The following is a 22,550-nucleotide window of genomic DNA, read 5'->3' as shown; positions in this document are numbered from 1 at the left end:
GTAGATATAATCTTGCATTAAAAGAGCATTCCTTTAGGGTACAGCACTAATTAAAATGCTTACTTAATAGGGTATGTGTGAGTCCAATACAACTCATTTCAAAACAGAGCCAGGAAAGCTGAAGACTGAAACTAATAATTCATTGAGATTTGGCTTCAAATGCTTCCCCAGATAGATAAATTTGCAATGAACCTGAATTCAGTATTGAATTTATTATGTGGGCACCATATCTCATTATCTGCCCTTAGATAAGAAACTGTAAAAACTTTTATTTAAAGTATTTTAGATTTCACTTTGTTGTTGCAAAATGGCACAAATTATGCTATTGCTGACATTGCTTTGTGTTATATGTTGCATATATCCTGTTGTGTACTGGATTCGTTGTGCAGGAATGAAGATGAGGCGAGTGAGTTCAGCAAAGATCATGGTTTATTGCTTGCAGGATCTGAACTGGAGAACTGGGCTGCAGATACCCCTGGCCCCTAGGCGGCAGCCAATAGGTTTGAAGCAACCCACCCCGCCACGGCTGGCACCCCTCCTGCTTCCCCCCCAGGCCTTGAAGTTAAACTTCTCCCATTGGGCGCAGGGCAGGGCAGCTCCACCCGCAGCCTCTTTTTTGTAACTCGTGCCGCTTCCCTCTCACCGTCGGCCGAGGCGCGCTCGGCCCGGGCTCCCGGTCCCTCTTGCTGGCCGGCTTCCCGCTCTGCCCCTCATGGAGCTGGACTGGGCGTGCAGCCTCTTGGTGTGGCTGCTTTTCCTGGGCAGCCTGGCGGTGCGGCTCCTGCGCTCAGACCTGTTGCTGAGCCGGCGGCTGCTGCTGCACGTGGAGCTGCTGGCCGTCCTGCAGGCGCTGGGCTCACGGTGGCTGCCTGCTGGCTCGTCTCGGCCAGCACCGCCCGGCGGAAGCGCATCCCCGCAGGGTGGAGAGCGGTGCTGGTGACAGGTGAGTCCAGTGGGCGCGAGGCCCTCCCCTCGGGCCAAGAGCCGACGGGCAGCGCCGCCTTCACGTGGGGAGAGCCACACGACGCTCCCACCCAGCTGTGTCCCGGAGCCGCGCTGGAGATAGCTCGGTTGCGCGGGGCGGCTCAGCCTGGGCGGGGTCCTGGAGAGCCAAGGGCCCTGGGACCGCTCCATCCTCCCCGTGTCAGGACTGAGCCTGGTCTCCGCGCTCGCCGGAGCCAAGAGGAGGATGCTGGCGGCGGGCAGACGCTCCCTCCCCGATCCGCCGGGGAGCGTCTCCCAAAGCGCAGCTTCTGGCAGCCGGGAGTCCGTCGGCCTGGTCACTGGCAAGCTGGCTCACGGCTAGGGCCAGGGCCAAGGAACCGGTAGCCGGGTGCGGGTGGGGGGAAGCAAAGCCGGGTGCGGGCTTCTGCGGCTGGTTGCGAGGCCGGATGCGGGCATCTGCCGGGAGAGATAGCGGGTAGCAGGGCGCACTCTGCTTATGCTCAGATGCCGCTTGGGTGAGCGGGAGGGGCTTCCTGCTGCTCCGGGGGGTCTTGCATTTGCAAGGGGGAGGGGAAGGGGCTTAGAGGCTCTTGGGGGTGGGAAGGGAGAGTCATGATGGAGGGGGGACTGGACTAAGGAGGCTTGAAGTTGCTTTGCAAGAACGGGGACGCTCGACTGATTTATGTTTTTTTTCCGGCGTATAAGACAACCCCCCAACTTTTGATAAGATTTTCATGGGTTAAAAAGTCGTCTTATACGCCGGAAAATACGGTACTTCAGCACATAATCTTGCAGATAAGCAGGAGGTTTTTGTGCCCTTGTGGAGCGCCTGAGGAGCCCAGGTGCTTCCTGGCCTATCAGCTTGCCCACCAGGCTGTGTAGGCCAGTGTCTCTTAGTTCAATTGATTCAGGCGGGTTGGTGTTCTCTGGCTGGACTTTCCAGGTTGGCCCACCCCAGAGTCAGTTTGTACAGCTGAGTTAGCACAGCGGCTGTAAAAGTCTGGTTGGCTTTCTCCATCAGGGGACCCATGTTGCACTTCTGGACTCCCCTCCTCTACGGCCAACTCCTCGTTGCTTGTGCTGTGTGAGCCTTCAGAGTCTATGCCTGGACTGGCTTGGCTGCCGGTTTGTGGACCTGAGTAAGGACTTATGATGTAGTCCTCGCTTAGTGGCCATTCTGGAAAACACTTCCTAAGTTGGTCAATGTGGCGCCTGAAAACTTGCCCACCCTCCAGACCCACTTTGTAAGAGAGGGTGCCTGAAGTTTTAGTAATTTTCCCTGGTACCCACAGATTCCCATGCCCATAATTCCTGGCCCACACTGCATCACCTACTTGCAGCCCCCTCGGGGTTTTGGATGCAAAGCTTCTGCTGCCACTCTATCTGGATGCAACCTATCCAGTTTCGTGATCAGCCGCCTCCCCCAGTGCAGCTCTGCTGGGCTTTTCCCTGTAGCCGTGCAGAGCATGGAATGCTGGCAAAGTAAAAAATCTGCCAATCTGCGATGCCAGTCCTCAGTCACTATCTGCTTCAGTGACTCCTTTGTGGTCCGGACCATACGTTCAGCTTGACCATTGGTGGATGGGTGAAACGGGGCCGATGTTGCGTGCCTGAAGAGATTTGCTCTCAGGAAAGCCTGAAAATCAGCCGCAGTAAATTGGGCTCCATTGTCAGATACTATGACGTCTGGCAGCCTATGTGTGGCAAAGAGTTTTCTAAGCACCTGGATGGTCCTAGCAGTAGTCATGTTTGCAACTGGTATTACTTCAAGCCATTTAGAGTGGCTGTCGACCACTATAAGAAAGAGCTGTCCCTGAAAGGGCCCAGCAAAGTCTATGTGAATTCTAGACCAAGGAGTGTGAGTCTCCTCCCACCTGTGAACTGGTGTGTGCGGCATTTCAGGCCTTGATTGTTGGCATGTGTAACAGCCATGCACCTGGGCCTCAATGGCCTTATCTAATCCTGGCCACCATAAATAGCTTCTAGCTAAAGCTTTCATACGGACAATACCTGGATGGCCTTCATGCAGTGATTGCAAGACTCTGTCTCTTAGTGAGGTGGGGACTATGACCCTGTTCCCCCTTAGGATACAACCCTTGTGAGCTGATAGTTCGTGTTTTCTAGTGAAATAACTCTGAAATTCAGGGCCTGGGCTTTTACCCAGCCACCCTGTGTGCACCCAAGAAAGCACTCTACTTAGTGTTCTATCAGCTACTGTTTCTGCAGCTATGTCCCCTGCGTGGAGGGGAAACTCTGGCAAGTCCTGAATGGACAAAACGCGGGCCACTGGGGCTGGATCTGGTTCGATTTGTGGCAGTGGAAGCCTACTCAGGCCGTCTGCTTGGCCCATTTCTTTGCCGGGTTTGCGAATCAGCTTGAACGTATAAGCTGATAGAAAAATAGGCCATCTCAGCATTCTAGGAGATAGTATCTGGGATGTCTGTTTGTCTGTGCTGAATAACCCCAGCAGCGGTTTGTGGTCTGTGAAGACCGTGAAGTCCCTGCCATATAAGTAGTCATGGAATTTTTTGATTCCAGCCACAATGGCCAATGCCTCTTTGTCAATTTGAGTGTAATTACGCTCAGCAGAGGACAGTGTCCTCAAATAAAAAGCAATGGGAACTTCGGTTCCATCTTTCTCTAAGTGACTCAAGACTACACCCACCCCATATGGGGATGCATCACACACTAAGCAAACTGGTTTAGACTCCTTGAAATGAGTGACAGTGGAACTGACCGACAGAAGTGCCTTCAGGTCCTCAAAACCTTTCTCGTGGATGCTGGTCCACTTCCAAGAAGCTTTTTTATCTAAGAGCCTGTGAAGTTGCTCTGCCACTGTGGCCTTGTTAGGAAGGAACACATGGTAGAAGTTGAGGAGGCCCAAGAATGCTTGCAGCTCTCCTTTGGTTTTAGGGCAAGGTGCCATTTGAATGGCCTTCACTTTGGACTCAGCTGGGTGGATGCCATCAGCATCGATGCGAAACCCCAGAAATTCAGTTGAGGGAACCCCAATACTGCACTTGCTTTACTTTGAGCCCTGCTTCCCACAGCCTCTGCAGGACGGCTCTGAGCCTCCTTGCTAACACCTCTGTGGATTCTCTGGCAATAAGCACGTCATCAAAATAAGGGCAAACCCCCAGAATGCCCTTGAGTGTGCGCTCCATGATTCCCTGGAAAATGCCTGGGGCTACACTGACCCCAAATTGCAGACGCTTAACTTTGAATGCCCCCCTGTGAGTCACAATTGTTTGTGCTGCGGCCGTGGCCTCATCAACAGGTAGTTGCTGATAGGCCTGCGCCAAATCTAACTTTGCAAAGATTGTGCCACCCTGCAAGGATGCCAGGATGTGGCTCACTACTGGGACTGGCTATGCGTGTTGTTTTAGGGCCTTCTTAATTGTACATTTATAGTCTGCATAGATCCTGACTTCCCTGTTGGCTTTAAGGGGTGTTACAATGGGGGTTTCCCACTCCTCACCATCTACTGGTTGCAAAACGCACTGTTGAACAAGCTTGTCTAGTTCCATATCTATTTTGTGCTTGAGGGCGAAGGGAACCCTTAAAGGCTTAACCCTGATGGGAACTACGCTTGGGTCTAGTTTGAATTTGATAGGCGGGCCTGTGTAAGTTCCTAGAGCAGAATCAAAAATGTCTGCAAATTCCTCGCAGACTGTCGCTAGACTCGCGACTTGTGTCCAGTTTATTCCGGTGACTTGGATGCCTAGTGCATCAAACCTATCGAGCCCAATTAGGCTCGTTCTCTGGCCCTCTAGTACGACAACATCCAGGTGCCCTGAAAACCCCTTAAATTTAACGGCCAAAGTGGCTTCACCCTTCACTGCGACCTTTGCATTCTGAAAATCTGTTAAAATTATGTCAGAGAGCCTCAGCTTGGCCCATCTCCTACTGTGACTACACACGAAATTAAATGTGTCCAGCGAAATAATGGAAACGGCGGAGCCTGTGTCCAGCTCCATCTTACAGGGGACCCCTTGCAGCTCCACCTGAAGTCTATATTTGGGTTTAAGGGGGCGTCGGGCCCCGGTGCGACAGACACTTTTGCAGCTTGAGCAAAACCCCACAATGAACGGCCCCAGGGTCCCGGTACCTCTCCAGGTCGGATCGTCCGACTGGCAATGCAATGGCCAGTCCCTCTGGCAACCTCTGCAAACTGCTGCGATGTGGCTGGTTTTCCTGCAGACCCGGCACATGGCTGTCCAGAACCTGCAGTTCAAGCATTGGTGGCAGCCGCCACAACCTGGACATCTAGGTAAGAGATCTGCCTTGTAAGGAGTCTCTTGTTGCTTGCTGCTGCGGTGCTGTTGGTCGGGCTGTCTGTGCAGCTTGTCAACTTCGGCATCTTCTTTGGATTCCTCTGTGAGTTCTGCGTCCTTGTGATGGACGGCTTCTTCGTGTTGCATTTTTTTGGCGGGCCAGATCGTTCAGATGGCTCCACCAGCAGCTTCGTCTGCCATAACCTCGTTCTGGGCATCTGCAAACGACAGGACCTCTCTGGCAAAAAGTTTTTGCTGCAGCTCTCAATTGTGGAGGCCGCAGACAAGCTGGTCTCGAAGTCGCTCTTTGACGTCTGAAAATCGACACAGGCGTGCAGACTGCCTCAAGGCCACGATGTATTCAGATGCCGTCTCTCCCAGCTGCTGTACTCGTTATTCGAAGGCATAGTGCCAAGTAATCACCACCATCTTCGGCTGGAAGTGTTCTCCAAGCTTCTTCTTTAGTTCGGCGTAGGAGATGGATTCCAACGGCGTGGGCACGAACAGGTTTGCGGCCAGATCGAACGTCGCTGGGCCACACACAGAGAGCAGCATGGAGGCCTTCAGTCCATCCTCTGCGACCTGGTTCGCCCGAAGGTAGTTCTCGACCTGGGACAGGTACGAGGGCCATTCGTCTGGTTTTTTTATGTTGAATTCTCGCAGCCTTCCGACCTTGGGCATTCTGCTGGTCTTCACGGCTAGCTTCTGTGTCTTAGAATCCTGCCTCTTCGTTGCTTAGGGACTGGTTCTCTGAGCGTGTGGTCACTAATGTGGCTTGCTAGCTGACCGTAGGGGGGGAAGTGTTTTTCCCTCCAGGCGTATGCTGCCTCTCCCCTAGTGACTTTCAGCTCTGACAGAGAAGCAGGATCCCACCTTCGTCGCCAGTGTTGTGTACTGGGTTCGTTGTGCAGGAATGAAGACAAGGCAAGTGAGTTCAGCAAAGATCATGGTTTACTGTTTGCAGGATCTGAACTGGAGAACTGGGCTGCAGATGCAGTAATTTATATCCCTGGCCCCTAGGCAGCAGCCAATAGGTTTGAAGCAACCCATTGCCGCCTAGGGGCAGCCAATAGCAGCGCTGGAGACAGGTTGTCTGAGTTGCTGGGAGCCGTTAGCAAGTTCCTAGCTTAAACAGCCTTCCAGCAGTTACCACGTGGTATTAACAACAAGCCCAATACATTACATATCCATCATTGTATAATCTCTCTGATGAGTGATACCATCATGGTGAACATAAGGACACCTAATGTGATAGTGTGGAGTATATGGTAGAAGGCACAGAGAGGAAAAAATGCATATGGGGCTCCTAATCAGCAACCATGTAGTAATTATATACTATTGGATAAAATGTTTCACATTTTAGGTTATAGAAAATACCAGTGGGAGGAATACTAAATAATTTATTAAATAAATAAATAATTGAAAATCTCATAAAACTCTTATGAATCATTTCAGTCTAGTGGTTTTTACAGTCCTCATTTGATTCATGAAACTGTAACTAACTCCATTCACTCAGTGGTACTATAAACTTTTGAGTTTATAGTAGCTTATAATACTTAAACTACTTGGCAAATTTGGATACAGAACCTTACATCAAAACAACAGAATTACAGAGTTGGAAGGGAGCTTTGAGGTCTTATAATCCATCCTCCTGCTTAGGTAGGAAACCCTATACCATTTCAGACAAATGGTTGTCCAATCTCTTTAAAAACTTCTAGTGTTGGAGCATCCACAATTTCTGGAGGCAAGTTGTTCCACTGATTAATTGTTCTAACTGTCAAGAAATTTCTCCTTAGTTCTAGGTTGCTTCTCTGCTTGATTTATTTCCATCCATTGCTTCTTGTCCTGCCTTCAAGTGCTTTGGAAAATAAATTGACTCCCTTTTCTTTGTCGCAACCCCTTAGATATTGAAACACTACTATCATGTCACCCATAGTCCTTCTTTTCATTAAACTAATCATACCCAATTCCAGCAACCATTATTTATGTGTTTTAGCCTCCAGTCCTTAATCATCTTTGTTGCTCTACTCTGCACTCTTTCTAGAGTCCAACATCTTTTTTACACTGTAGCAATCAAAACTAGATGCAGTATTCCAGGTGTGGTCTTACCAAGGCAAGGGGTTACTAACACTTCATGTGAACTCTGTTAATGTAGCCTGGAACTGTGTTGGTTTTTTTGGCAGTGACAGTTCATTGCTGGCTGATATTAACTAGGTCCTTCTAACAGTTACTCCTATTAAGCCAAGTACCACCTACACTATACCTGTGCATTTGTTTTGTCTTGCCTAAATGTAGAACCTTACTTTTTTCACCTCACCACTGAATTTCATTTTGTTAGATAGCGCCAATGTTCAAGTCTGAAGATCCTTCTGTATCTTAAGCCTATCTTCTAGAGCAGAGGTCTCCAAACTTTCCGAGCTCATAGCCTGGAGGGAAGGAGAGCAGGTTCCAAATTGGTGTGCATGCACGGATGCATGAAAATGGCACCATGTGCACTCGTGTGGCACTAGCTGCCCCATTTGCACATATGCAAATGGGCTGTGCACACCCATCCAGCGCTAGCAGCCCCGTTTGCGCCCACATGCATGTGCAAATGGGACCATAGGCATTAGTGCAAGTGGCAGGCAGTGTGTGTGCATGCATGCACCCACCAGCCATTTCCGTAGCTTGGGGACCCCTGTTCAGGAGTGTTGGCTATTCCTGCCACCTTGGTGTTGTCTGCATATCTGATGAGTTCCCCATCTATCCCCTCATCTAAATCATTGATGAAGATGTTGAAGAGTACTGGACTTAATTATTAGTAACTAAAAGTACTAAAAAGTATTAATTAGTAACTAAAAATACTATTTCCTTCCTTATTAAGTTTTTAAATAAATAAATACTATGACATGACATTCATGCATTCTTTAGTTCTTGCCTGCCTGGTCAGATGTAAATGATTTTAAAGCAGATCTCCTATTAAAAAGTTGTCGTACCTTAATACACTTAGTCTGCTTGGACAAAATCCTACCAACTTTACTTTAAATATTCAAAATCAACTATAGTGAATATTTTTAGAAGTATATCGGTACATACAGACTTTCCAGATACAAAAAATGCAGCTGAATAATAGAAAACAGGTCTGAGAAGGGGATGCAGGAGAGGGAGGGAGGGAGGGGGAGAGGGAGGGGGAGAGAGAGAGAAAGAGTTAATTCAATACTACATATTGCAAAATATGTCTATTATAATTACTGCTACTTACAGCACTGATATTTCTCTGTGCATTTTTAATCCTCTCAATTTCAGGGGTATTTGGCACAGCAGAATAAGTACATAGCATCTTCATTGCTTCATCTTTATACTTCTTCTGGAAAAATATCCCACCATTTATATACACACTTAATATACCAACATTAATTGGCAGTTGAAATTGGGTTAAATTTGTTTACATAAATTTGATTACCATTAAAAAATTCATTCCCACTGTCAGGTTTAAATAAATTGGGCCATTGTAAACTGGGCATTAAAATCTAGATAATTAATTCCAGACTGTTCAGTTACCCCAAGTTCCAAAAACTATATGTGTACTTCTTAAAAATAAGACTGCTATCAGAATAGGCACAACTACACCGGAAAATATCCCTGTTCTATGAATGATTCTTAATTATTGCTCATTCTTTACTCACCTGACTAGCTATTTCAGATGCCTTCCTTGCTCGTTGTATGTCTGGAATATCTGGGCCTATTAACATTCCTTTCCCTTTGATTTCAGTCTCCAAGTCTTTCATATATTCTTTCTGCAAGTCATAGCACAATAAAGAATTCTGAAATATGTGCAACCTTTAATCATTTGTATCCAAACTTGTATGGGATTTCAAAGATTTTATTGTTACACCAACTAGATTTCTGATGTCTGGCTGCACTTCCATGGGATTTAATTTTATTATTTTTGTATGTTTTCTATTCTCAAAAAAAAAGAATTTTACCAAAACACATTTTAAAGGACCATTATACTTTATTACGGATGCCACTGAAACCTCTGTTCCAAACTAACCTGGCTTGCAAGTTCATAAGCTTTCTTTGCTCGTTGTATATCAGGAGTATCCATGCCCACTTGCATTCCCTTTCCTTTAATTTCCATTTCTAGATGTTTTTTGTATTCTGTCTATAAAGAACAGAAAAGGAAATAATCAGATCTACAGCAGCTTCAGCTTTTATACAGAACTTTTTTTAATCTATGGTGCTTTTATTAAGTGATACGCTAGAAGATAAAATATTTTATACATTCAGAACAAATGGACTGTAACATTCTTTTTTATATAGAGAATTTTATTGATTTTCTATTTTTACAAATCATAGGTGCTTAGTAAACAACATGTCTGGGTTCATTTTTTACTGTTACTATCTAAAAATAGTAATTATAAAAGGTCTACAGTATCCTATTCCATCTTGGGACTTGATTTGCCATCCTAGTTCTTCAAGCATATGAAGGCGAACACTAGATAAAGAACCAGCAGCTGTGATTTCATCTTGTTATGATTAAATAACAATAACAATAATTTATTAAATTTGCCAGGTAACTAGCACCCTGAATTGCATTCGAAAGCAAACTAGCAACCAGTATAGCTTGCTAGCTGAGTTGTTACATGGTCATAACACGGCATAATGAAGCAGGCCCATAACTTCCTGCATTGCTATATCCTGGACCAGCTGAGCCTTCTGGGCAGTCTTCAAGCACAGCCCCATGTAGTCAAGTTATGAGTTGGCCAGGGCCTCAATGACTGTAAGAAAGGCTCCCCAATCAGTTAACTAATAGCAACATAATGTAGTAATATCATATACTAATGTATAGAATTATGCTTTGAAAATATCTTGAGCAAACCTGGCTTGCAATTTCAGATGCTCTCTTTGCTCGTTGTATTTCAAGAGTATCAGTGCCAACTTGCATTCCTTTTCCTTTAATTTTGGTTTCCAGATCTTTTCTATATTCTCTCTGTGAATATAAGAATATATACTATAAACTCACAAGCATCAAGTTTAGGGATGGGAGGGGGAGAAGATTTTAAAATACACATATATGGATAGTCTTATGACCTATATAAGCAGAATTAAGGGTTTATTCTCTGAAATAGGCTGTTTCAAAATTGTAAATAAGAATTGCCTATTTAAAAAGTCATTGTGTGATTTTCCTCCCCTCTGTCTCTCTCTCTCTCTCTCTCACACACACACACACACACACACTTGTAACTTTGGGCTATAATATACTATTAATTTCTAATAAGATACTCAATTTTGGTATATTTGTCTACCAATATTTTTAAACATATAAGGAATGCTTCATTACTTTGAATGAGATTTTATATTACCTCAAGTATTATTTACTTGTTTAAGTATAAATAATTAATACAAGATGAATGCATGTAATAATATTCTCATATACATATCTATTCTTACTGTAGGTACCTCATTCCCCTTCATGGATTACTGCCTTGTCGTGGCGAAGGGGCTTGCGTAGTTCAATGAAGCTATGAGCTACGCCGTGCAGGGCCACCCAAGACGGACAGGTCATAGCAGAGAGTTCTGACAAAATGTGATCCACTGGAGAAGGAATTGGCAACCCACTCCAGTATCTTTGCCATGAAAACCCTATGGACAGTACCAAAAGGCAAAATGATATGACGCTGGAAGATGAGCCCCTCAGGTCGGAAGGTGTCCAATATGCTACTGGGGAAGAGAAAAGGGCTAGTACTAGTAGCGCCAGAAAAAATGAAGCGACTGGGCCAAAGCCCAAAGGCCGCTCAGCTGTGGATGTGTCTGGTGGTGAAAGGAAAGTCCGATGCTGTAAAGATTTTTTCTCCATAGGAACCTGGAATGTAAGATCCATGAATCAAGGAAAGCTGGACGTGGTCAAACAAGAGATGACAAGACTGAACATCGACATCTTAGGTATCAGCAAACTAAAATGGACAGGAATGGGTGAATTTAATTCAGATGACCATCAGGTATACTACTGCGGGCAAGAATCCCTCAGAAGAAATGGAGTAGCCTTCATAGTCAATAAAAGAGTAGGAAAAGCAATACTGGGATACAATCCGCAAAATGACAGAATGATCTCAGTTCGAATCCAAGGCAAACCATTCCATATCACAGTAGTCCAAGTCTATGCCCCAACCACCAGTGTGGAAGAGGATAAAATTGACCGGTTCTATGAAGCACTACAGCACCTTATAGAACTAACACCAAAAAATGATGTCCTTATCATCATGGGGGATTGGAATGCTAAAGTAGGAAGCCAAAAGATAACCAGAATAACAGGCAAGTTTGGCCTTGGAGTAAAAAATGAAGCAGGGCACAGGTTGATAGAATTTTGTCAAAAGAATACAATGGTCATAGCAAACACTCTTTCCCAACAACCCAAGAAATGGCTCTACATGTGGACATCACCAGATGGTCAACACAGAAATCAGATTGACTATGTGCTCTGCAGCCAGAGATGGAGAACCTCTATACAGTCAGCAAAAACAAGACCAGGAGCAGACTGGTGGCTCAGACCATGAGCTTCTCATTGCAAAGTTTAGGCTTAAACTGAAGAAAGTAGGGAAAAGCACTAGGCCACTCAGGTATGTATTAAATCATATCCCGGTTGAATATACAGTAGAGGTGACAAATAGATTGAAGGAATTAGATTTGATAGACAGAGTGCCTGAAGAACTATGGACAGAGGTTCACAACATTGTACAACAGGTAGCATCCAAAACCATCCCACAGAAAAAGAAATGCAAGAAAGCAAAATAGCTGTCTGAGGAAGCTTTGCAAATAACTGAGGAAAGGAGGAAAGCGAAAGGCAAGGGAGAAAAAGAAAGATACGCCCAATTGAATGCAGAATTCCAGAGAATAGCTAGAAGAGATAAGAATGCCTTCTTAAATAAACAGTGCAAAGAAATAGAAGAAAACAATAGAATAGGGAGGGCCAGAGATCTTTTCAAGAAAATTGGAGAGATGAAGGGAACGTTTAATGCAAAAATGGGCATGATAAAGGACCAAAACGGCAGGGACCTAACAGAGGCAGAAGAGATTAAGAAGAGGTGGCAAAATTACACAGAAGAACTATACAAGAATGAGCTTAACGTCCCTGATAATCACAATGAGGTGGTCACTGACCTCGAGCCACACATCCTAGAATGTGAAGTGAAGTGGGCTTTAGAAAAGCTGAGCAACAACAAAGCTAGTGGAGGTGACAGTATTCCAGCTGAGCTATCTATTCAAAATCTTAAAAGACGATGCAGTAAAAGTGCTACACTCAATTTGCCAGCAAATTTGGAAAACTCAACAGTGGCCACAGGATTGGAAAAGATCAGTTTACATTCCAATTCCAAAGAAAGGCAGTGCCAAAGAATGTTCAAACTATCGCACCATTGCACTCATTTCTCATGCTAGTAAAGTTATGCTTAAAATCCTACAAGCTAGACTCCAGCAGTATGTGGATCAAGAACTGCCAGAAGTACAGGCAGGATTTCAAAGAGGCAGAGGAACTAGAGATCAAATTGCCAACATACGCTGGATCATGGAGAAAGCTAGAGAGTTCTAGAAAAACATCTACTTCTGCTTCATTGACTATGCTAAAGCCTTTGATTGTGTAGATCAGTGTTTTTCAACCACTGTTCTGCGGCACACTAGTATGCCGCGAGATGTTGCCTGGTGTGCCGTGGGAAAAATTGAAAAGTAATTATAAAATACTTTCTTTGTGTTTATTTGATTCCTATTCAAGAGAATTACTTTATATATAGTCAATATAGGCACAGAGTTAAATTTTTTAACATTTTCTAATGGTGGAGTGCCTCGTGATTTTTTTCATGAAACAAGTGTGCCTTTGCCCAAAAAAGGTTGAAAAACACTGGTGTAGATCATAACAAACTGTGGCAAGTTCTTAAAGAGATGGGCGTACCAGACCATCCTATTTGTCTCTTGAGAAACCTATATGCAGGTCAAGAAGCAACAGTGAGAACTGGACACGGAACCACTGACTGGTTCAAAATTGGGAAAGGAGTCTGGCAAGGCTGTATACTGTCGCCCTGCCTATTTAACATATGCAGAGCACATCATGAGAAAGGCAGGGCTAGATGAATCAAAAGTTGGAATTAAGATTGCCGGAAGAAATATCAACAACCTAAGATACGCAGATGATACCACTCTAATGGCAGAAAGTGAAGAAGAACTAAAGAGCCTCTTGTTGCGGGTGAAGAAGGAGAGTGCAAAAGTTGGGTTGAAACTAAACATTAAGAAAACTAAGATCATGGCATCCGGCCCTCTCAGTTCCTGGCAAATACAGTAGATGGGGAAGAAATGGAAGTAGTGACAGATTTTATTTTCCTGGGCTCCAAGATCACTACAGATGGGGACTGTAGCCAAGAAATTAAAAGACGCTTGCTCCTCGGGAGGAAAGCCATGACAAATCTAGACAGCATACTAAAAAGCAGAGACATCACCCTGTCAACAAAAGTGCGTATAGTCAAGGCCATGGTCTTCCCAGTTGCAATGCATGGCAGTGAAAGTTGGACCATAAGAAAGGCCGAGCGCCAAAGAATTGAGCCTTTGAGCTATGGTGCTGGAGAAGACTTCTACACGTCCCTTGGACTGCAGGCAATCAAACTGGTCAGTCCTAGAAGAGATCAACCCTGACTGCTCTTTAGAAGGCCAGATCCTGAAGTTGAAACTCAAATACTTTGGCCACCTAATAAGAAGGAAGGACTCACTGGAGAGGAGCCTAATGCTGGGAAAGATTGAGGGCAAGAGAAGAAGGGGACGACAGAGAATGAGGTGGCTGGATGGAGTCACTGAAGCAGTAGGTGTGAGCTTAAATGGACTCCAGAAGATGGTAGAGGACAGGAAGTCCTGGAGGAACATTGTCCATAGGGTCGCGATTGGTCGGACACGACTTCACAGCTAACAACAACAAGGTACCTTGTTTGGTTCAGGTAGACAATGACTCAGAGAGGTTAACAGCGAAAAGAGTTTATTCAATACACATATGTCAACTGGCAACTGTCAAAATGTCTCAGGCTTTTATACTAAAGCTGTTTAAACTGTATCCAATCACAAGTCCCTATTTTCCCGCTTTTACAACTTTAACCAATAGTTGCACCAGAATCTCCCGCTTCAAAGAACCTTCTTTGCAACCTACTATTTACACGTTTGCACAAAGCTACAGACATAACACCCCTTACCCCCCAGTTGATGTTATTTGTTGACGTAATCTCTCAAGTATTTGGGTGGCCTATGGACCCTAGATGGATATCTGTTGGTTTGATTACTTACGTCAACGCTAACTGATTGTCTGCTTGGCTGGCTTACATTAATGGGTCTGGACTCTTGACTTACTGGATCAGATGCTTCTCTGCTGACAGATTGTGATTGTTGTTTGTTTGATGTTGATGCTCAACTATTGCCGGCCTGCTCGTAGAGGACAGCTCCCAGTCAATTTGACCCTGTTGTGGATTAGCAGTGGACACACTGGTTTGAATTTCTGCTTCCCCACTAACTGACTGGTTGTTATGATTAAGCCAAGATGCAGTGTCCCCCCCGAGTACACTTTGACCCCCATCAACTGGCACGCTTCCAATAGTTCTCTTCCTTAACTGATCGATATGTCTTTTACTTAATCTATTCCCTTCCCCCTCAATGGTGTAAGACAAGGGCCCCATTATGTCAGTGACCACCCCCGGGACCCATTTGTCCCCCTGTCCATAGTTTCTGGCCCAGACTAAGTCTCCAATTTTGAATGATCTGTTTGGAATGTCCAGTTCAGCACTTGAGGGTAGTTTGTCAGGATGTAACCTGTCCAGTTTGGTGGTTAGCCGTTTGCCCCACCTCATTTCAGCCGGGCTTTTCCCGGTAGCCGTGCAAGGGGTTGTATGTTGAGTCAGCAAAAAGTCTGCCAGTCTTTGGTGCCAATCGCCGCGGATGATTTGCTTCAAGGCGTCTTTGGTGGTTCTCACGTTGCGTTCAGCCAAGCCATTGGTGGACGGGTGGAAGGGTGCTGATGTTGCATGTCTAATCGAGTTGGCCCTGAGGAAATCCTGAAATTCAACAGAGGTGAATTGGGGCCCATTATCCGATACAATTACATCAGGTAACCCATGAGTGGCAAAGAGGCCCCTTAAGACCTGTATAGTTCTACAAGATGTCATTGAACTAACAGGCACTACCTCTAGCCACCTAGAGAAACTGTCCACCACAACTAGAAAGGTTAACCCTTGGAAAGGTCCAGCAAAATCAATATGAATCCTAGACCAAGGATTTCTGGCCAATTCCCACTTATGAGTGTGTGTGTGTGGCAGCTCAGGTCTAGATCGCTGACACAAATAACATCCTGAAACACATTCTTCAATGTCTTTATCAAGTCCTGGCCACCATAAGTGACTTCTAGCTAATGCCTTCATACGTACTATTCCTGGGTGACCCTCATGTAATTCTGATAAAACTGTAGATCTGTGGATTTCAGGAATGACAACACGGTTGCCCCACAGAATACATCCCAAATGGGCTGATAGTTCGTCCTTCCTCCTAAAATAATGAATGTACTTGGCATCCGGATTAGTACTTGGCCAGCCACTAAGGACCCAGGCCATGATCCTTTTGAGGATATAGTCATTATTGGTGGCCTCAGCTATATCTTTAGCCGTTAAGGGGCATTCAGGAATTTCCTGTAAAGACATAATTTGTCACACTGGAGCAGGGTCCTCCTCTGTGATGTCTAAGGGCAGTCTGCTAAGGGCATCTGCATGTCCCATTTCCTTACTTGGTCTATGTTGAAGTGAGAATGAATATGCTGAGAGGAAAATTGACCACCTCAGCATTCTGGGCGACATTATTTGGGGTGTCTGTTTATCAGTGGTAAACAGTCCCAATAATGGTTTGTGGTCAGTGAGTATGGTAAAGTTCCTACCATAAAGGTAATCATGGAACTTTTTAACTCCTGCCACAATTGCTAATGCTTCCCTATCAATCTGTGCATAATTCCGTTCAGCTTTAGTAAGCGTCCTGGAATAGTATGCAATTGGCTTTTGAATACCATGACTATCCAAGTGGCTGATAACAGCCCCCACACCATAGGGTGAAGCATCGCAAGCTAAATAGATTGGTTTATTTTCAATAAAATGGGTTACTGTGGATTGGCTTGAAAGAATATTTTTTAATGTTTGAAAGCTGACTCTATGTTTATCAAGCCACTGCCATGGGGTTTTTTTATCTAAAAGTCTATGTAGTGGTTCTGCTATGGCAGCTTTATGTGGCACGATTGTGTGGTAAAAGTTAACTAATCCTAGAAAGGCTTGTAATTCAGCCTTGTTTTTTGGTTCTGGTGCCAATTTAATTGCCTTGATTTTATCAGGGGTAGGATGAATTCCATTTTTATCTATCCTAAATCCTAAAAATTCTGTGGATTTAACCCCAATACAGCATTTCTCCTTTTTTAATTTAAGTCCAGCCCTCCTAAACCTTTCCAATACCTGTTCCAGACGCTCAGCTAATATCTCTTCATTTCTTCCAGCTATTAGAACATCATCAAAATAAGGGCATACACCAGGTATGCCCTTTAAGGTCCTCTCCATCACCTCCTGGAAGATGCCTGGAGCTGCTGCAATACCAAATTGCAGTCTGTGGACTCGGAACGCCCCCTTGTGGGTAACTATAGTTTGACCTTCAGCAGCCTCTCTGGAAACAGTTAATTGCAAATACGCCTGCGCCAAGTCTAACTTGGCAAATATGGCGCCGTCCTGTATCGTGGCGAGGACCTGCTTCACCGTCAGGACCGGGTAAGCATGCTTTTTCATTCCTAGGTTCAGGGTGGCTTTGTAATCAGCGCAGATCCTCACATCCCCATTAGGTTTAAGGGGTGTGACGATCGGCGTTTCCCACAAACCACCCTCGACTGGTTCTAGGACGCCTTGGCCTACAAGCTTATCGAGCTCGGCCTCGATTTTTTGCTTAAGGGCGAAAGGCACCCTTCGGGCCTTAAGCCTGATGGGTTTAACCGACGGGTCTAAATTAAAATTAATTGGGGCCCCTTTATATTTACCCAAAGACCCATCGAATACGTCTGCGAATTCATCGCAGACTGATTCGAGGGTCTTATTTTTAATAACTGTGTTTATTCCCCCTATCCAAATTCCCAGGGCAAGGAACCAGTTAAGGCCTATTAAACTAGTTCTATGGCCTTCTGTAACTATTAAATCTAATGCTCCCTTAAACCCCTTATATTTAACACTAAGGGTAATTTTTCCCTTAATTTTTATTGGGGTTTTTTGGAAGTCGGTCAATTGGATTTTGGTTGAATTAAGGGGAATTTTTCTGCCACTTTTTAGTTCAATCATTTTAAGGGTTTCACTGGAAATTATGGACACTGAGGCCCCAGAATCAATTTCCATTTTGCAAGGAATTCCTTGCAATTGGACTATAATTTTTAATTTTTCTCCCACAATATTGTTAAATTTTTCCTTTCTACGGTGATTGACTCGCGCCACCTCCCCACGGTTCGGGAATTTAGCCCTTGGTCTAGGGGTCTCTTTGCCACTATAGTAAGGGGTTACCTTACCTTCGGGCCAAACGTCGACTTCGTGTAAGCGATTGTCGCGTGCACGACCCCTGCAAATGGCTTGAATGTGGCTGGTCTTCCCGCACAATCTGCATCGGGCAGTATGGAATCTGCAAGTTGCCCGGGGATGATTGCCCCCACAGCTGCCGCATCTATGGTCGTTGTCGCGCGGTCTCGTTGCAGTGTCTCTCTGTTGTCGTTGGGTTGTAGTTGTTTGTCGTTGCGGTGTTGTAGTTTGGAATCGGCGGCTCGGTTCAGGCCCGTCGCTTCGGAATGGTTTTGCCGCCATTTTTCCAAACCGTCTGGTGACTTCGGCGATGTCAGCTTCCCATTGCTGGTCCACCTCCCCGCAGTCCACAAGGCCTTCTTGATTAATTTCGGCAGATGCAGCCATGCTATTTCGGGGGGGTCGCGATACCCGGTGGATTCATAAGTCAAGAGTTCGTCCAGTACTTCTTGCAAGTCGCCGGTGGGTTTAGCGATAATTCTGTTTTGTAGTTGCTCATCTCGCAAGCCCAGCACCACTCTGTCCCGGATTCTTATCTCTAAGTTGTCATACTTGCAACGTACTGCTGCTTCTCTGACTGCAGCAACGAATCTTTGGATCGACTCGCCCGGTCTCTGATTCCTTTTTTCGAAAATGCGTCACCAAAAGAGTTCTGACCTCCTTGGCGTGAAATGCACTTTTAATTTGGCCAATAGATCGGCATACGGAACGCTTGAAACCGGCTGTGGTTGACAAAGTCCGACAGCGATCCGATACACCGGTGTGCCGCATATAGTTAGTAAAGCAGCCGCCTTTTTTCGGTCATCAGTTATACCGTTAACAAGTAAAAACCCTTCGACCTGTCCCACATATTCTTCCCAGTCCTCTGGGAAGTTTGGGTCGAATTCTTTTAAAGACCCGATTTGCGCCATTCGGAGGATTGTTGATTCCGCCGCGGCCGCTTGTGGTTGACTGTGACTTCTTTTCAAATTTGCCGCCTACACGCAGCTGTTCCGCCAATCCTTCTCTGGTCCGCCGTCTATCCCACCTTCGTCGCCAGTTGTTTGGTTCAGGTAGACAATGACTCAGAGAGGTTAACAGCGAAAAGAGTTTATTCAATACACATATGTCAACTGGCAACTGTCAAAATGTCTCAGGCTTTTATACTAAAGCTGTTTAAACTGTATCCAATCACAAGTCCCTATTTTCCCGCTTTTACAACTTTAACCAATAGTTGCACCAGAATCTCCCGCTTCAAAGAACCTTCTTTGCAACCTACTATTTACATGTTTGCACAAAGCTACAGACATAACATACCTCGTTACAACACACACCAGTGTCAACTGTCCCATTTGGCACATCCCCCCCCAAAAAAAGAAACTACTGGCATGTATGAATTACCAAGAGTAAAACTTTATTGACAGATCCATTTATGCACAGCAGAAGCAAAGTCAGCTCTGAAGTTTTCCCGTGAAAACCCACATAGGTAAAACCCCTTTTTACCCCTGGGCCACCCACAGTTCATTGTCTGCCAATTAGACTCAGTACTTTTGTTTTGGGAAAACAGTCTGCACTGGCTAGAAGCTCCAAGTACTAGGCCTTGGTGGATATCTCCTCTCCAGCAGCAGAAGGCTCTCCTCATTCCTAATCCCTCCCTCCTCCCTAGGCATTTACCACCACCACCCTCTTGTTACTGTTTGGCAAACTGCAAGCTGGAAGCTGATGCAGGCAATGATGAAAGCAAATCCACTTTGACAACCAGGTAATATGGTAGCCTAAATATGTATTTCTGTTCAAAGACATATGATCAAAATTATAATTCATTTACCTAAAGGAAAAAACACCCTTTTTTCTGATACATCTCGTCACGTTCTCACAGCAAGAGCGCACTCATGGTAGACTGTTATATCCCCTCAGGGACCTGGGAGATATACTTTCAGGAACTCTACATAGACACGTCTGTTGGAAGTGAATGCCTTACCAAAAGTATAGAAAATGTGCCAATGAGGGCACCTGTGACAATAACATAATTAAGAATCTTGTTGCTTAATTAAAACCAGGAAATTCTAATCCCTCCAGAGATCTTTTAAAAACAATTTAGGCTTCTGGGCTTCATTTTGGCTTCCCTTTTTACCTGTATCAACATCATTATTCCTATATATCAAAAGGAAAAAAAGGATGGCTGTGGCCCTACTAATTATAGATTGATCACCCTTTTCAGCACAATTAGCAAACTCTATGCAACATCTACAATGGAAATTTCAGGACTGGTCAGTACAAGAAAAATACTTATAGAAGAACAAGCCAGATTTAAGAAAGGCTGAGCCACCATTGATACTCTTCCCACAACATAAAATCCCTTCATAGACTTCACAGCAGCTTTTATTCCATATTCCAAGTTAAATTATGGGAAAAACTGGAGGCCTCCTAGATTCAGTAATGTTCCTTTTTTGTGATATGTTTTATTGATTTTTTAAAAACATAAATCACAATAATTGGTGAATAGTGTGTTGTCTGGATTGCATTTGTAAAACTATCATTAACAACTGATTTCTATAATCCATAATCCACATAATGGTTTTAGTTGATTTCCTCTTGTCCCTAAATATCCTCTTTTGCAAATATTGATTTAATACAATTCTTATTGTTTTGATAGATAACAATTAAATACATAATTTTTCCCCAATATTCCTGAAAATAATAGTCACATCAATATAATATTTCTTTTCTATCCAATCATTCTGGTTGCCTTATCATAAGGGCTTTTTTTCTCATAGAACGCTCAGAACAGCGTTCCGGCACCTTTTTTTTTGCACACAAAAAAGAAAGCTTTTGCACAAGCTGTGCTACTCTCTCTATTGGCTTTCGAAAGCCAATAGGAATTGCTGCTGAGTGCACCAAAGACCCAGCCGGCAAACGTACACAGGCAAGTTGTCTGCAGTGAAGGAACCTTGTACCCCTCTTAACTAGGTAAGTAAGAGGAAAAGGAGTGGGAGGTGCATCACAGCCACTGAATATGGTCTGCAACTCATGTCCTAATCTGGACATCCCCAGCAGCAGCAACAAAAGATGAGGAAGGGGGGAGGGGAGATAGAGAGGTTCCTCTCCTGACCAATCCTTTCATGAAACAGAAAAGTGGTGTGGGCGCAGTCATGGTGCCCTGGCAACTCTCAAAAGAGCGGCGCAGATCAAAAGAGCCTTCCCCCAAACCACCCTGGCTTAATTTGCTGCTCCCCAGTCCCAAAACCAAACACCCCGCTTCACACAACACCCGTCCTTCAAAGTCTGGCTACTTCCCTCTCCAAGACAGCCCCGCTCGATGTGTAATTGCACATGGAAAGCAAGTTTTGCTGTGGGGGGGAATACCAACGCTATTGTTGCGTGCACTTCCCTCCTTTCCTTTCTCTCCCTACCTCCTTGGAGCACTGGAAGAGGGTGCCCACCAAAGTTTTCTAGCAGCTCAAATCGGACATTGTGCCCCGGCCAACTCACTCCCAGTCAATGGGAAACTACCGGCCAGCAGCCCACCAGTTTCTCTTTGCTGCCACCAAGGTCCGCCAGTCTTGCAAACGGAGGGATTCTGCAGCACCCCGTTTTGATCTTTGCAAAGCTCAATCTCCCTCCTTTCTTTCGTGTGGACCCTCTCTCCCAGCAGAGGGGGAAGAATGCACAGTGGCGCTTTCCAAAACGGGCAATTTGAAAGAAGGGTTAACTTGGACTCGCATCAATGGAACAGCTTAAAAGCATGGGGCTCCTTGGGGGAAGGGAATGTGGCCACTGCAGTTTCCTTTTCATACTAGAATCTCCTTCTCATTTATGAGAATTAGAAACTTGTATCTTCCATTGTGAATTTAATTATGTTCCTCGGCCCTTAACTGAGGAATTTGCCCCTCCACCGAGGTTGGAATGTGAATGGCCTGAAATCCTGTAGCATGCTTTGCAGCTAAACTAAACTTTAAATTCAAGGATCCCTAGGCACTGAAATATACAAAGTGTCCTGTCTGACCAGGCTTGGGCCTCCAGCATTTGGGGCCACCTAAAAGGGAGATGTAACAGCCCTCTCCCACTGTTGCTCCCTGGCAGTTGGTATTCAAGGGATGCAGCTTGCCAAGAAGCAGCTATCAAAACTAATTGTCATACAGACCACCCTGCTGGATTAATTTGTCTAGTCTAATCATTTAAATTGATACCCTTTGGCAATATGGCAGAGGGTTCTACAGTTTAATTCTATTTTGTACAAAGAAATAGATCCTGTTAGTCCCAAATCTACCATTCAATTTAGTGGATGATCTTAATATGAAATGTAGGCAAAAATGCTTAATTAATCCCATATTCCAGGCCATGCAATATTTAATCTTTATCTCCCCTTACCTAAGATCCAAACTAGAAACATCGCAATGATTACACTTTTTTCCTTTAAGAGAGTTGCTGTAGCCCTCTGCTCATTTTGAACAGGTTTGAACAGGTCTGATCATCTTATCAGTACTACAAGCTTTAGTATCCTGAATAATCATCTCCTATTTAAGATAGTCTTGAGGAAATTTAAACCAACAATAAAGATCCTCAATATGGTAAAGTGTAGGTCCCACCTCAATATTCTTGCAGAAGTAGACACGGTTAGATTAAGTGGTGGTGGTTTCAGGTTTATCAATCAAGTGTTTATTTACAGCTGGCTGAAAACATACCACACTTAACATCTGACAAAACAGGCTATTGACACAAACATGGATTAATTTACAGAATAGGAGAGAGTAATAACATGCTCTTTCTTACA

General features: G+C 44.7%; 2 protein-coding genes across 3 annotated transcripts in view; both read right to left on the bottom strand.

Annotated features, from left to right (window-relative positions):
* LOC310649502 (LIM zinc-binding domain-containing Nebulette) overlaps window positions 1-22,550 on the bottom strand; it is a 204,748-nt gene that overhangs the window by 38,895 nt on the left and 143,303 nt on the right. The gene's annotated exons all lie outside the window — the stretch shown is intronic.
* LOC310649892 (uncharacterized protein) overlaps window positions 1-22,550 on the bottom strand; it is a gene marked incomplete at its 5' end in the record, with an annotated part of 62,294 nt that overhangs the window by 1,298 nt on the left and 38,446 nt on the right. The window contains 4 exons of the mRNA XM_083378723.1: window positions 8,461-8,565; window positions 8,885-8,995; window positions 9,253-9,363; window positions 10,081-10,191. Of these exons, the coding sequence (XP_083234849.1) occupies window positions 8,461-8,565; window positions 8,885-8,995; window positions 9,253-9,363; window positions 10,081-10,191 (438 nt within the window). The remainder of the gene's footprint in view (window positions 1-8,460; window positions 8,566-8,884; window positions 8,996-9,252; window positions 9,364-10,080; window positions 10,192-22,550) is intronic.

The sequence above is a fragment of the Vipera ursinii genome (genome assembly GCF_947247035.1).
Source record: "Vipera ursinii genome assembly, chromosome: Z".
NCBI lineage: Eukaryota > Metazoa > Chordata > Lepidosauria > Squamata > Viperidae > Vipera > Vipera ursinii.
This window is presented reverse-complemented; position numbering and strand designations above follow the sequence as displayed.